This window comes from Salvelinus namaycush, chromosome 36 (assembly GCF_016432855.1).
Source record: "Salvelinus namaycush isolate Seneca chromosome 36, SaNama_1.0, whole genome shotgun sequence".
Classification (NCBI taxonomy): Eukaryota; Metazoa; Chordata; class Actinopteri; order Salmoniformes; family Salmonidae; genus Salvelinus; species Salvelinus namaycush.
In genome coordinates, this window is record NC_052342.1 from 24105909 (window position 1) to 24120928 (window position 15020).

The 15020-nt window shown below is 44.7% G+C and overlaps 2 protein-coding genes across 2 annotated transcripts; one reads left to right on the top strand and one right to left on the bottom strand.

Annotated features, from left to right (window-relative positions):
* Positions 1–480: 480 nt before the first annotated feature.
* LOC120030507 (ras-related protein Rab-38-like) lies at positions 481–7219 on the bottom strand. Its single transcript, XM_038975914.1, has 4 exons — positions 6457–7219; positions 2351–2481; positions 1314–1463; positions 481–696 (listed from the first exon to the last, which is right to left on the bottom strand). Exons 1-4 carry the CDS (start codon positions 6647–6649, stop codon positions 481–483), a joined length of 690 nt encoding a protein of 229 aa, XP_038831842.1. The 5' UTR covers positions 6650–7219.
* A 4276-nt stretch (positions 7220–11495) lies between these two features.
* On the top strand, positions 11496–14469 carry LOC120030648 (ras-related protein Rab-39B-like). The gene is made up of 4 exons (XM_038976086.1): positions 11496–11710; positions 12951–13131; positions 13277–13402; positions 14227–14469. The coding sequence occupies exons 1-4, from the start codon at positions 11496–11498 to the stop codon at positions 14344–14346; spliced, it is 642 nt and encodes a 213-aa protein (XP_038832014.1). The 3' UTR covers positions 14347–14469.
* Positions 14470–15020: the final 551 nt, after the last annotated feature.

Consider the following 15020-nt stretch of genomic DNA (forward strand, 5'->3'; position numbering starts at 1 on the left):
TTCTGTTAAACGGCTTGTTGAACATTATACTGGACAAAGCTGTGTAGAGGCAGAAGTCTAATGTTGGGGGTTATGATTACTAAACTCACAATACGCACACACTCTTCTTTTAGTTCAGAACGACACTATTTGTCTTTGTGATGAGTGTGATGCAACAGTAACACTGTTGATAACATCTCAGATGTTTCCTCAATGATGTGGATGTTTCTATCCTCCACTGTGATCTGCCATGTCATCCAGGTTCAGCAATAATCCATCTATATCCAATGTTCTCTCTCCCTCCCTCTCCCCCTGCCTTTCCCTCTCTCTCCCCCTGCCTCTCCCTCTCTCTCCACCTGCCTCTCCCTCTCTCTCTCCCCCTGCCTCTCCCTCTCTCTCTCCCCCTGCCTCTCCCTCTCTCTCTCCCCCTGCCTCTCCCTCTCTCTCTCCCTCTGCCTCTCTCTCTCCCCTGTCTCTCCCTCCCCTGTCTCTCCCTCCCCCTCAGATATCCCCCATCTCTCTCCGTCCCGGCAGAGTAATCTTTTTATTACACCCATCACACCCTGGCACCCCTGTCCTCTCTTTCATATTGTAGTCAAAGCGTGGTAGGAGCAGGACGCTGTGGTCTCTAGGATCTCCACCTGACAACCTCTCCTCCTCTACCGCCATGATGCTCTCTACCAAACACATGATGGCCGCATCGATGTTGGTGTTGTCCTGCGAGGGGGAGTGGGATGGGGGGAGAAAGAGAGAATTCAATTTTCACTCCCATATCTATTGGGTGAAATACCACAGAATGCCATCACAGCAGCAAGATGTGTGACCTGTTGTCAAAAGAAAAGGGCAACCAGTAAAGAACAAACACCATTGTAAATAAAGTACACAGACAGACAGACAGACAGACAGACAGACAGACAGACAGACAGACAGACAGACAGACAGACAGACAGACAGACAGACAGAGACAGAGACAGAGACAGAGACAGACAGAGACAGAGACAGAGACAGAGACAGAGACAGACAGACAGAGACAAAGAGAGATGGACAGAGAGAGAGAGAGAGAGAGAGACAGAGAGAGAGAGACAGACAGACAGAGGGAGAGGTAAAAAGACAGTTTATAATTACAGCCCCTCACTCAGCCAGCAGTTAGTAGGTATTTACATTCTATGAATGAGCTCTGTTAAGACTTACACACGGACACACTGTCTGCTAACATCTAACATAAAGCATAAATCCCCTGATATACACTCCATACAGCAACAATAGAGACCTATCCCTCCCTATGCCGCGACCCCATGTCGTGACTTTTTACCTCTTCACCTCTGACCTCTCACCTTGGCTGAGGTCTCGTACCACCCCACGAAGCCGTGGTCTCTGGTGAAGTTCTCCAGTTTGGGCAGTTTGGAGCAGAGACCAGTGCTCAGTTGGTCACACTTATTACCCAATAGGACGGCCGGAACTGGCCTCCCGTTACCCAGAGCAACCTGGGAGGAGAGAGGGATGAAGGAGTGGTGAGACGGAGTTGTGGAGAGAGAGAGAGAGAGAGAGAGAGAGGGAGAGAGACAGAGAGAGAGAGAGAGACAGAGAGAGAGAGGGAGAGAGAGAGAGAGAGAGAGAGACAGAGAGAGAGAGAGAGAGAGAGAGAGAGAGAGAGAGACAGAGAGAGAGAGGGAGAGAGAGAGAGAGAGAGGGAGAGAGAGAGAGAGAGAGAGAGAGAGGGAGAGAGAGAGAGAGAGAGAGAGAGACAGAGAGAGAGAGAGAGAGAGACAGAGAGAGAGAGGGAGAGAGAGAGAGAGAGAGAGAGAGGGAGAGAGAGAGAGAGAGAGAGAGAGGGAGAGAGGGAGAGAGGGAGAGAGAGAGAGAGAGAGAGAGAGAGAGAGAGAGGGAGAGAGAGACAGAGAGAGAGAGGGAGAGAGAGACAGAGACTGACTGATCAAGGTCTTTATAAAATGTTAACAAAGGTTATTATTAGCAAATATGACAGTAGCCACTGGCTGCAAGAGAGAGAGAGAGAGAGAGAGAGGGAAGAGAGAGAGAAAAAGACAGATAGGAATGAAGGAGGGAAGGGTGAAATGGAAGAGTGAAGGGGGAATGTAAACAAAGCTCTATTAAATGTAAACAGAACTTGAGCCTCATCAGAATCTACTATGTCTTTCTGTTCTTTATTATTTCCATGCACGCGCGGCGCATTACAACTGGTTAAAAGCATGTTATAAGCATGTTATGTCCCTTGTCTTAGACCTTGGAGTGGAGGTCTCCCTTCCACTTGAAAACAGCCTGGAAAGTGCAGGCCCGTGTCATGTCAAACACCACCAGGTATAATGCATTATTACTGGTTATAAGCATATTCTAAGCGTGACTTGACAGTAACCTTGGAGTCGAGGTCTCTCTTCCACTTGAGGACAGCCTGGAAGGTAGAGGCCCGTGTCATGTCAAACACCACCAACGCACCCACAGCCTCACGGTAGTACACCCGCGTCATGTTGCCATAGCGCTCCTGGCCTGGGGACACAACAACAATGATATACCTACAACTACAACAACAATCTTTTTCAATAAAATTATGTAATCAGCTAAGTGTGTGTGTGTGTGTGTGTATATATAAGTGAGTTTTCTAGTGTGTAAATGTAATTTCTCCTGGAAGTTAACCTCTCTCACATGATACTAATATACCGGGGAAAACCAGCTGATAGACAGACACGCTATTTTAGGGCAAACATTTAGATAGACAGAGACAGAGAGAACAGGCTCTCTCTTAACAACAACACATTCCGTTCAGGATGTGTAATGAAAAACACTATATATAAATATACAAAAGTATGTGGACACCCCTTCAAATGAGTGGATTTGGCTATTTCAGCCACACCCGTTGCTGAATCTCCATAGACAAACTTTGGCAGTAGAATGGCCTTACTGAAGAGCTCAGTGACTTTCAACGTGGCACCGTCATAGGATGCCACCTTTCCAACAAGTCAGTTCGTCAAATTTCTGCCCTGCTAGACTTCCCCGGTCAAATGTAAGTGCTGTTTTTGTGAAGTGGAAACGTCTAGGAGCAACAGTGGCTCGGCCGCGAAGTGGTAGGCCACACAAGCTCACAGAGCAGGACCGCCGAGCTGTGAAACGTGTAGTGCGTAAAAAGCATCTGTCCTCTGTTGCAACACTCACTACCGAGTCCCAAACTGCCTCTGGAAGCCACGTCGGCACAAGAACTGTTCGTCGGGAGCTTCATGAAACGAGTTTCCATGGCAGAGCAGCCGCACACAAGCCTAAGATCACCATGTGCAATGTCATGTGCAAAGCGGTGTAAAGCTCGCCGCCATTGGACTCTGGAGCACTGGAAACGCGTTCTCTGGAGTGATGAATCATGTTTCACCACATGGCAGTCCGACGGACGAATCTACGTTTGGCGGATGCCAGGAAAACGCTATCTGCCCCAATGCATAGTGCCAACTGTAAAGTTTGGTGGAAGAGGAATAATGGTCTGGGGCTGTTTTTCATGGTTCGGGCTAAACCCCTTCGTTCCAATGAAGGGAAATCTTAACGCTACAGCATACAATGACATTCTAGATGATTCTGTGCTTCCAACTTTGTGGCAACAGTTTGGGGAAGGTTCCTTCCTGTTTCAGCAAGACAATGCCCCTGTGCACAAAGCAAGGTCCATACTGAAATGGTTTGTCAAGATCGGTGTGGAAGAACTTGACTGGCCTGCACAGAGCCCTGACCTCAACCCCATCGAACACCTTTGGGATGAATTGGCACGCCGACTGAAAGCATGGCCTTATCTCCCAACATCAGTGCCCAACCTCACTCATGCTCTTGTAGCTGAATGGAAGAAGCATATGTGGCAAGTCCCCGCAGCAATGTTCCAACATCTAGTGGAAAACCTTCCCAGAAGAGTGGAGGCTGTTATAGCAACAAAGGGGGGGACCAACTCCATATTAATGCCCGTGATTTTGGAATGAGCACGTGTCCACATCCTTTTGGTTGTATAGTGTAGCGGTTGCTGCTAACATGCATTGCTTGAATAACATCAGATTAGCAAGGCTTTTCTGCCAGGTTTTCCTACAATGTCTATCTCTGTTTACCACACCATCTCTGTCTATCCACTGCATGCATGCATTGTGCCATTCCACAACGTCTATCTCCATTCACTAAGTTCACATCTGCTTCTACAGGAGAGATGAGTTCCCAATGAGCTTTAAACACATAGCCCTAAGGACAAACTGTTTAGGACTCCTATTGACAATGAGGCTCAGGGCAGGAGTGCTGATGTAGGATCTGTTTATGCTGATGTAGGATCTGTTTCTGCTGATGTAGGATCTGTTTCTGCTGATGTAGGATCTGTTTCTGCTGATGTAGGATCTGTTTTCTGATGATGTAGGATCTGTTTTCTGATGATGTAGGATCTGTTTCTGCTGATGTAGGATCTGTTTCTGCTGATGTAGGATCCGTTTATGCTGATGTAGGATCTGTTTTCTGCTGATGTAGGATCCGTTTATGCTGATGTAGGATCCGTTTCTGCTGATGTAGGATCCGTTTTCTGTCCTTATATAGCAGCGTTTCCCAAACTCGGTCCTCTGGACCTCAAGGGGTGCACGTTGTTGTGGTTTTTGTAAAAAATTTTGGGCTGCTTTTACCCTTTTTTCGTGATCTCCAAATTGGTAGTTACAGTCTTGTCCCATCGCTGCACCTTCCGTACGGCCTCGGGAGAGGTGAAGGTCGAGAGCCATGCGTCCTCTGAAACACGACTCTGCCAAGTCACACTGCTACTTGACACACTGCTCGCTTAACCTGGTAGCCAGCCACACCAATGTGTCGGAAGGAACACCGTCCAACTGGTAACCACATCAGCGTGCACTGCCCCCTGCCCGCCACAGGAGTCGCGAGAGAGCAATGGGACAAGGAAATCCTGGCCGGCCAAACCCTCCCCTAGCCTGGACGACGCTGGGCCAATTGTGCGCCGCCTCAAGGGTCTCCCAGTCACGGCCAGTCACAGCCTGGGATTGAACCCGGATCTGTAGTGACGCCTCAAGCCTTGCGATGCTATACCTGACCGCTGCGCCACTCAGGAGGCCAGGTGTGTGGTTTTTGCCCCAGCAATACACAGCCGATTGAAATAGTCAACTAATCATCAAGCTTTGATCATTTGAATCAGCTGTGTAGTGTTTGGGCAAAAAACAAAAAGGTGGACCACTTGAGGTCCCGAGGACCAAGTTTGGGAAACGCTGGTCTATAAATGATAATAAATAGGATGATATGGACGTGGCGGGGGACCTGGGGGCTGTATGTATAAAGTGTCTCCGAGTAAGAGTACTGATCTAGGATCAGATTCCCCCCTGTCCGTATACTCTAATTCATTTTGATCTAAAAGGACATCTTGACCCTAGATCAGCTTTATTCAAAAAATACAGACAGGCCCTGGCATGAGAATGATCGATCATACACTTTCCCCTTTTAGATCATAATGAATACGATTATATGGACAGGTCCCAGATCAGTACACCTACTCTCAACGGAGCCCTGGCATGAGAATGATCAATCATACCTTTCCCCTTTTAGATCATAATGAATACGATTATATGGACAGGTCCCAGATCAGTACACCTACTCTCAACGGAGCCCTGGCATGAGAATGATCGATCATACACTTTCCCCTTTTAGATCATAATGAATACGATTGTATGGACAGGTCCCAGATCAGTACACCTACTCTCAACGGAGCCCTGGCGTGAGAATGACTGATCATCATACACACTGACAGCTGGTAGACATGGTGTGATGATGTCATTATCTATGGTGGAGATGATTAGGAGGAAAAGTCTAAATGATACAGCACCATCGACGGTCAGCTCTGTTGACAGATGCGCTAAAGTACACACAGCAATGCTTTACTATACCTGAGAAGACTTTTTGTGGACCAACAATTGATTCCCATTCAAAATCCTATTTTCCCTAATCCCTAAACCTAACCTCAAATTTAACTCTAATTTTAAGCCTAATTCTAACCCCTAAACCTAAAATATCCTTTTTACAAGTGAGGACTGACAAAATATCTTCACTTCTCTGAATGTTAGTTGGTTTACAATTCTAGTGAGGACTTCTGGTACACACACACATACACACACACACACAGTCAATTACAAAGACTCAAGAATATAAAGGTGCTTGTGCGCGCGCCTTTGTCCGGCGTGCGTGCATGCCAGCGTTTTGGGCATCATTTGCTACTGATTAAGAACTTAACCTAATTGTGAAGACTCCTATGTGTCAAATAAAAATAGAAACGTTACAAAACTATAGGGTATTTTAGTTACACGTAATTAGCTTACCAACCGAGTGGCCATTTAACGTGGAGCATGGCCTAAGTGCGTGACATATTGTAGACTTGTGTGTCTTATAAAATAATACAGTTATACAAGCAAAAAGGTAGGCGACGTAGGGTAGGTAATTACAACAAGGTAATTCATTTAGGCTACTAACCGGCTATGTCCCACAACTGCAGACGCACCACCGTCTTGTGATCCCAATTGAGGATTTTGAGAGCGAAGTCTACTCCTATGGTGGCCCGGTAATGTTGAGAGAATATCTGATGGACATAACGCTTGATTATGGACGTCTTGCCGACACCCAAGTCACCGATGACCAGGACCTTGAGCAAGCGTTCTTGCTGCATGGTTGGGTTATGGGTTGGTAGAAAACAATAAAGTCTAGTTACACCACATTGTTGTCCACATATAATTTTTTTATGAAAAATATTCCAAAAGCCAGTGTCTCTTTTTTCAGTTGTTTTTATTCCATATGGGTCCACTTTTCGCAGCTCTCTTTTCCCGTTACTGAAGTTGTCTGTATGACAAATAAGGCAATTCTACACAAGATAGTATACGAATCAATTGACAGAGAAAGAAAACATGTACATCCTGTCTCACTTATTCAAAAATTGCATTCTCAAAAATATTCCAGAAGTTATTTATATTTTCTCAGTTTTTCTATTTCTATACAAGTCCACGACTGTGCGTATTGGTGACTCTTCACCTGTTACCCAACCTTCATTCCATCTAGCGCAAAAAGGAGAACTTCTAAAAAGTGCCGTCAGCGCAAAGTCATTAACTAACTGTCGAATGAGGTCAAACAGCCTGCGGTCTGTGTGCGTGCTCAACTTTTCTAGAAGTCGTTGCCGTTTCTCTGCGCATGAAGCTTCTTCTGCCCGTTAGCTGTTTGACGACCACACCCCTTTAACCGATCAAATAAAGGCTAACTACACAACATAGTTGTCCACCTACAAAAATGTAATGGAAAATACATAAAGAAACAAATTGTCCAAGCAGTGGTTGAAAAAGTACCCAATTGTCATACTTGAGTAAAAGTAAAGATACCTTAATAGAAAATGACTCAAGTGCAAGTAAAAGTCTAAAAGTATCTGGTTTAAAATATATTTAAGTATCAAAAGTAAATGGTTTTGGTAAAATATACTTAAGTATCAAAAGTAAAAGTATAAATAATTTCAGATTCCTTATATAAAACAAACTAGACTGCATAATGTTATCGTATTTTTTTTTTTTTTTTTTTAATATACGGATAGCCAGGGGCATGCCCTAACACTCTGACTTAATTTACAAACGAAGCATGTGTTTAGTGAGTCTGCCAGATCAGAGGCAGTAGGGATGACCAGGGATGTTCTCTTGATAAGTGTGTGAATTAGGCAATTGTCCTGTCTTGCTAAGCATTCAAAGTGTAATGAGTACTTTTGGGTGTCAGGAAAAATATATATTTGTAAAGTAAAGTACAGATACCCCAAAAAACGAATTAAGTAGTACTTTGAAGTATTTTTACTTAAATACTTTACACCACTGAACCCAAGTCAGTGTCTATCTTTTTTCCCATTCCATATGGGTCCACTTTTCAGCAGCTCCCTTTTCCCCATTACCTGAAGTTGTCTGTATGCCAAATAAGGCAATCCTCCACATATTCTAGCCTAAACTAGTACATTAATTGATAGAGAGAAAGAAACATTCGCATTCTCAAAACATATTCCAGTTTATTTATTTTCTCACTTTCTCTATTTCCATACACGTCCAATGAATTCACGCACAACTGTCCGTATTGGTGACTCTTCACCTGTTACCCAACTTCCATTCCATCTAGTGCAAAAAAAGTTATAAAAAGTGATGTCATCAGCTGTCAAGTTAGGTCAAGCAGCACGTGAGTGCGCGCTCGCCTCAAGTAGAAGCAGTTGCCATTCCTCTGAGCGTGAAGCGTCTTCTGCCCAGCCGTCAGCTGTTTGACGACCACACCCCTTTAACCGATAAAGTTGTGTAGGCCCACACAAGCCTGGTCTTTATACGCCCGCTACGATAGGTTAACACAAGCCTGGTCTTTATACGCCCGCTACGATAGGTTAACACACGCCTGGTCTTTATACGCCCGCTACGATAGGTTAACACAAGCCTGGTCTTTATACGCCCGCTACGATAGGTTAACACAAGCCTGGTCTTTATACGCCCGCTACGATAGGTTAATACAAGCCTGGGCTTTATACGCCCGCTACGATAGGTTAACACAAGCATGGGCTTTCTGCGTCTGCTACGATAGGTTAAGAATAGCCTGGTCTTTCTACGCCCACTACGATAGGTTAACACAAGCCTGGTCGTTCTACGCCTGCTACGATAGGTTAACACAAGCCAAGCGTTCACTGTACTGTCTGTCCATCGCTCTGACGCAACATAGCGCAGCAGGGGGAAACAAAAAAATATATATATACCAGTGTATGTCCCGAGTGGAGCAGCGGTCTGAGGCGTCACTACAGACTCTGGTTCGATTCCCGGCTGTCCCATAGCGCGGTGCACAATTGGCCCAGCGTCGTCTGGGTTAGGCCGTCATTGTAAATAAGAATTTGTTCTTCACCGACTTGCCTAGTTAAATAAAATAAAAAATAAAAAATTCGTCCCAGCGCACTGTCAAGCAGTAACTGTTGGTTACCGACATGTCCCCCTTAATAACGCATAAATAGTCCATTTTACACGCAAAATTATAAACCGTTTTATCAATTGAACAAACAATACATGTTTTATATCAGCGGGTCTGTCTGGTAGGCAGTATGTAGGGAATAAACAGTTTCTTATTAAGGATTAGTGCGCTTTCACCCACCAAAAAGGGTTGCCATACAACAGGTGAAATGATTGATATGCTATAAAAACAAAATTACAACATTTAAATACGATATTTATAATGGTGTTATAACAAGAGTTGATATATAGGACTAGGCTTATAGAGGTTTCTTCTATGCTATTTGTGTCGCTGTGGGTTTTTGTAGAGATGAGAAAAGTGGTGGTCCGCCTCTATATTGATGTTTACGGTAGTCGTGGTCCTGATGCGGGTTGGGGAAGTGGAATGAGTCAGGTTCTGTGATGCTGCTGCTAGCGCTGCCATTTCATCAACAGCAACATTCATTGCATAACATTTTGCGGCCTTCAAAAAACAGGAAACGAAAAAAGAGAGAGGAGTGAAAAGAAAACGAACCCTTCGAATTTATCACATTCGAAACGAGTGTGGTTGTAAACAATAGTGCAGACTTCCGTCTACAAATAATAACCGTTTGTGGAGTAAAGCGTGCTGTGGATTTTTCTCTTAGACCTAGGCCGTTCGAGCCCGTTGTTATCGTTATAAACCGTAATAAAGACATGCCACATTAGACCCGTCGTTGGATCTCTCCAGGGGAATTGTAAACGGTGGTTTATGTGTTGTTGTAAGACGTTTTTCCGGCGTTTGATCTACGAAAGAGGAGACGAGCTTCTCGATACGATGGAACCTGCAGCATTCGGGTTCTGAACGCCGCAACAAAACAACGTAAGATGAAACCATTCCATGTTCTAGGCTATAGGCCTCTCTCGTAATTGTGACCTAGATCCCAATAAAATACATTTTAATTTCAGGATAATGATGGGAGAAATAAGAAAGGGCTTTGAATAAAGTGGATGACGTTACACTGCTTGGTCTTGGAAGCCTATAATGAGAGTGACAGGTGGGATGTTGTGGTTATTAAGTTCAGTATCAAATGATCGTGTAGATTCTATCCTAGCCTACTGTTCTCCACTCGATTCCCCATTACTGACAGATCAGGTTGAATTATCCCTAAAATAATAAATCAAATAATCAATTATCCTGCCATAAGGAAAAATGGAGGGGCCCATTCATTGACCTTGGTAGGTCTGGTAAAAAAACGTTTGATTTGAATCCAAAAGCACCTTATGGGAAATATCATTTTAGTCCCTTAGTAGACTCTCTTATCCAGAGAGACTTAGAGTAGTGAGTGGAAACATTTACATTCTGGGCCCCTGTGGGAATCGAACCCACAACCCTGGCGTTGCAAGCGCCATGCGCTACCAAATGAGCCACATCCACGGTATGCTCTACAATAGACATGGTTTTGTCCTCTATAGGTGACTGTAATAGGTTACAGCCAACTGTCCGTGTCAATGCTCCAGAGATCCTAGCTAAAGCCTATATCCGGGCTGAGTCAACAGCTATGGGGGTGGGTATTATGGTTATTCTCTATCTGTGTGGCCACGGTAGGCCGAGTGTTTGCATATTAAGCGGACTGTGTAATCCCCCGGCCAAGCAGAGTGAGGTGGTGTCGGTGGGCTTTAGTTGGCACTAGAGGCAGTGTGATGGCTGGATAACCAGGCCTGTGCATAGAATGCAATACCATAATAAATTATTGCATTGTGGGGTTTTCAAGAAGCATAGGTCTATAGAACATGGAATAGAATAGATTATAGAATAAAATATGTTAGCTATATTACTTACTTTCCACTGGCTACAACTAGAATGAAATAACTTTATTTTTCTTAGAGGGAAATTCAACAGGGCTTTTTATATTCAGCAAATAAAATAAATCCTTGATAACCTAAAACAGACTATCAAATAGGTAACAGATAAATCAAGTGACTTGAAAGTTGGCCAACATATCGGATTTCCAATAGTCACATGCTTGTAATTAAACATGTGGCTATAATAGGCATTATAAACTGGGTGGTTTGAGCCCTGAATTCTGATTGGCTGAAGGTCATGGTATATCAGACCGTATACCACGGGTATGCCAAAACATGTATTTTCTCTAATTATGTTGGTAACCTGTTTATAATAGCAGTAAGGCACCTCGAGGGTTTGTAGTATATGGCCAATATACCACGGCTAAGGGCTGTATCCAGGCACTCCACGTTGCGTTGTGCAGAGGAAACAGTCCTTAGCTGTGGTATATTGGCTATATACCACACCTCCTCGGGCATTATTGCTTAATTGTAACACTGGGGGCCTAGATAAAAACCATGGCCAAATCAAGATGAGGAGTGTAGCCTTTTTTCTCATCACCAAAGGCAGGGCCGTCTCTAGCCTTCTGGGGACCCTAAGTGAACACTGTTGTTACGGGTTAACTGTCTGACTCTGGTTTTGTGCGTCCATTCGCCTGTGTCTCTCTCCACGTGCCTGATTTACCCGACGACAGACGCTAGACAGTAGTCACCATGGAGGCGATATGGCTGTACCAGTTCCGACTCATCGTCATTGGGGACTCGACGGTGGGGAAATCGTGTTTGATCCGGCGGTTCACAGAGGGACGCTTCGCCCAGGTGAGCGACCCAACAGTCGGCGTAGATTTCTTCTCTCGCCTGGTGGAGATCGAGCCGGGGAGACGGATCAAGCTACAGATCTGGGACACCGCGGGACAGGAGCGCTTCAGGTGTGGTGTGTGTGTGTGTGTGTGTGTGTGTGTGTATATGTGTGTGTGTATATGTGTGTGTGTGTGTGTGTGTGTGTGTGTGGGAGGGGGGAGGGATCTAAGGATGCTGACAGGTATTTATAGTCGAATATTAACTGCTTTCGGTAGTGATCTATCATAGCCTACCTTTCGAATGACAACGCGCTCTGGTGTGTCAATGCTGCTTCTTGTCCAACAAGACTATGAGGTCTACACTGAAGTCAGGTTGTGTCATTGCACTACTGATTAGGGTTATTGACTAGTTAAAAGAGCCTTATTATGCAAAGTACAAAGGGTATGCGGTTATTGGCCTATTTCAATATTTACTTTCTGGAACATCAGTAACACATTGGATATGCATGCCTAAATAGGCCTGATAGACATTTCTAGAACATACAAAACAAGTATATGAGGACCCATTTTTCATAAATAAATATACATTTTACATTTAAATAGGTAACAGCCTTTGAACACACACACACACACACACACACTTGCTTTGTCAGCATTCCATCTGTCTCCATTTCCTGCTCTATATCTGTGTCTTGATTCATTTCAACGGTTTATGAATATTTTACCAGCCTCCTATCTTCATTCTCTCTTTCTTGAAGTCCTCTTCTTCCACCTCCCCTTCCCTCTATCCACCCACACCTTGCCTGCCTGTCATATCACTCCTCCCACTTCCTCTCCCCTTCCTGTCCTCCCTCCCTCCCGCCTCTCACATTTTCTCTTCTGCCAAACTTTCCCTCTCCCTCGCTACCCACTCTCTCCCCTTTTCTAACCTTTATATCTGTCTCCTAATACCTCCCTCTCCCTCGCTACCCACTCTCTCCCCTTTTCTAACCTTTATATCTGTCTCCTAATACCTCCCTCTCCCTCGCTACCCACTCTCTCCCCTTTTCTAACCTTTATATCTGTCTCCTAATACCTCCCTCTCCCTCGCTACCCACTCTCTCCCCTTTTCTAACCTTTATATCTGTCTCCTAATACCCCTCTCTCCCTCACACACACACACACTCTTCTTTTAGTTCAGAACGACACTCTTTTTGTCTTTGTGATGAGTGTGACGCAACAGTAACACTGTTGATAACATCTCAGATGTTTCCTCAACGATGTGGATGTTTCTATCCTCCACTGTGATCTGCCATGTCATCCAGGCTCAGCTTAGTAGCCAATAGTCCATCTATATGTCATGTTCTCTCTCATCTCAACCCTCTCTCAGGTCCATCACCAGAGCCTACTATCGTAACTCGGTGGGCGGGCTCCTGCTGTTTGACATCACAAACCGTCGCTCCTTCCAGAACGTTCATGATTGGCTAGAGGAGGCCCGGAGTCACGTCCAACCACACAGCATCGTGTTCCTATTGGTCGGACACAAGTGTGACCTGGAGCCTCAGCGTCAGGTAGCCTATCGGAATGTGTGTCTGTATGTTTGATTGAGCATTGGAATAATCCTCACCCTAACTAAGGATACTATAAATGACGCCTGAAACACATTTCTATGAAATGTGACAATAAAATAAAATCTTTACCTTTAAAAATCGCCAGGTGACTCGTCAGGAAGCTGAGAAACTCGCCGGCGCCTACGGGATGCGTTACGTAGAAACCTCGGCCCGCGACGCCATCAATGTGGAGCACGCCTTCACGGAGCTGACCAGGGACATCTTCCACCTGGTGAGGAGATAACCTTCCTCAACCCGAGTCCAGAATCAAAATGGAGTCACATTTTCAATGCTAACCCTTGGCTATTAAAGCAATATGGGCTAGTCCCATACACTGGTACAAACCTACGCTTGTGAAAACATGAATCTCAAAGAAACTAAATTGGAAATTAATATACAATTATTAGGTTATTGCCATTTTAACAAGTCATTTCAAAATAAATACCTGATAATTACTAGGGCTGGGAATTGCCAGGGACCTCACGATACACTAGTATTACAATACCGACAATAGTATTACAATACCGACAATAGTATTACAATACCGACAATACTATTACAATACTGACAATACTATTACAATACTGACAATAGTATTACAATACTTAGGTGCCGATACATTATGGATTGTGATTATCACGATTCTATATGTATTGCTGTTTGATTCTGTGATTTTATTGCGATGATGATGTTCCAAACATATCACTCACTATATGTCTGCTGCAGAGAGACGAGAGAGAGCAGGAGAAAATGAGTTTTAGTCAGTCAAGGAAACAAATAGCATGTTGGCTCAGTATTTAGAAAGAAGATGGAGAACAAGCTATGGGATTTGGAGCAGGTATAGCCAACTAGCCCTAGTTAACGCTACCTACAGTAGCAATAAATAAACAATAAATATACTTGGAGAATAATATTGTGATATGTAACTATCGATCCCCCCCCCTATCATTACTAATACTGGGCTGTAAAATAAAAGTGTTACCTTGGTTAATTAATCGAAAGCCTCTGCATGTGAATACGTCGTCGTCCCTCTTAACCTTGATATCTTGGCCCTAGGTGAGGAGTGGTGACATCACTATCCAGGAGGGCTGGGAAGGGGTGAAGAGCGGCTTCGTCCCCAACGTGGTCCACTCCTCCGAGGAGGTCACCAAGAGCGACCGGCGGTGCCTCTGCTGATCTGGAGGGATCACTAGAGAGATCCCTGACTCAAGCCTGGTTTCACCTGGGTCCTCCTGGATCCATTTCAGCTCTCTAGTTTAGCAATTTCCCTCTGCTGATCTGCATCAGGATGGAGGGATCCTACCCACAACTACACTACATGGTCAAAAGTATGTGGACATATCAAATTAGTGGATTCTGCTATTTCAGCCACACCCGTTGATGACAGGTGTATAAAATCGAGCACACTGCCATGCAATCTCAATAGACAAAACTTGGCCCGGTACTGAAGAGCTCAGTGACTTTCAATGTGGCACCATCATAGGATGCCACCTTTCCAACAAGTCAGTTTGTAATAATTCTGCCCTGCAAGAGCTGCTCCAGTCAACTGTAAGTGCTGTTATTGTGATGTGGAAACATCTAGGAGCAACAGTGGCTCAGCTGCGAAGTGGTAAGCCACACAAGCTCACAGGTTGTCGAGATCGGTGTGGAAGAACTTGACTGGCCTGCACAGAACCCTGACCTCAACCCCATCGAACACCTTTGGGATGAATTGGAATGCAGAGTGCGAGCCAGGCCTAATCGCCCAACATCAGTGCCCGACCTCACTAATGCTCTTGTGGTTGAATGGAAGCAAGTCCCTGCAGCAATGTTCCAACATCTAGTGGAAAGCCTTCCCAGAAGAGTGGAGG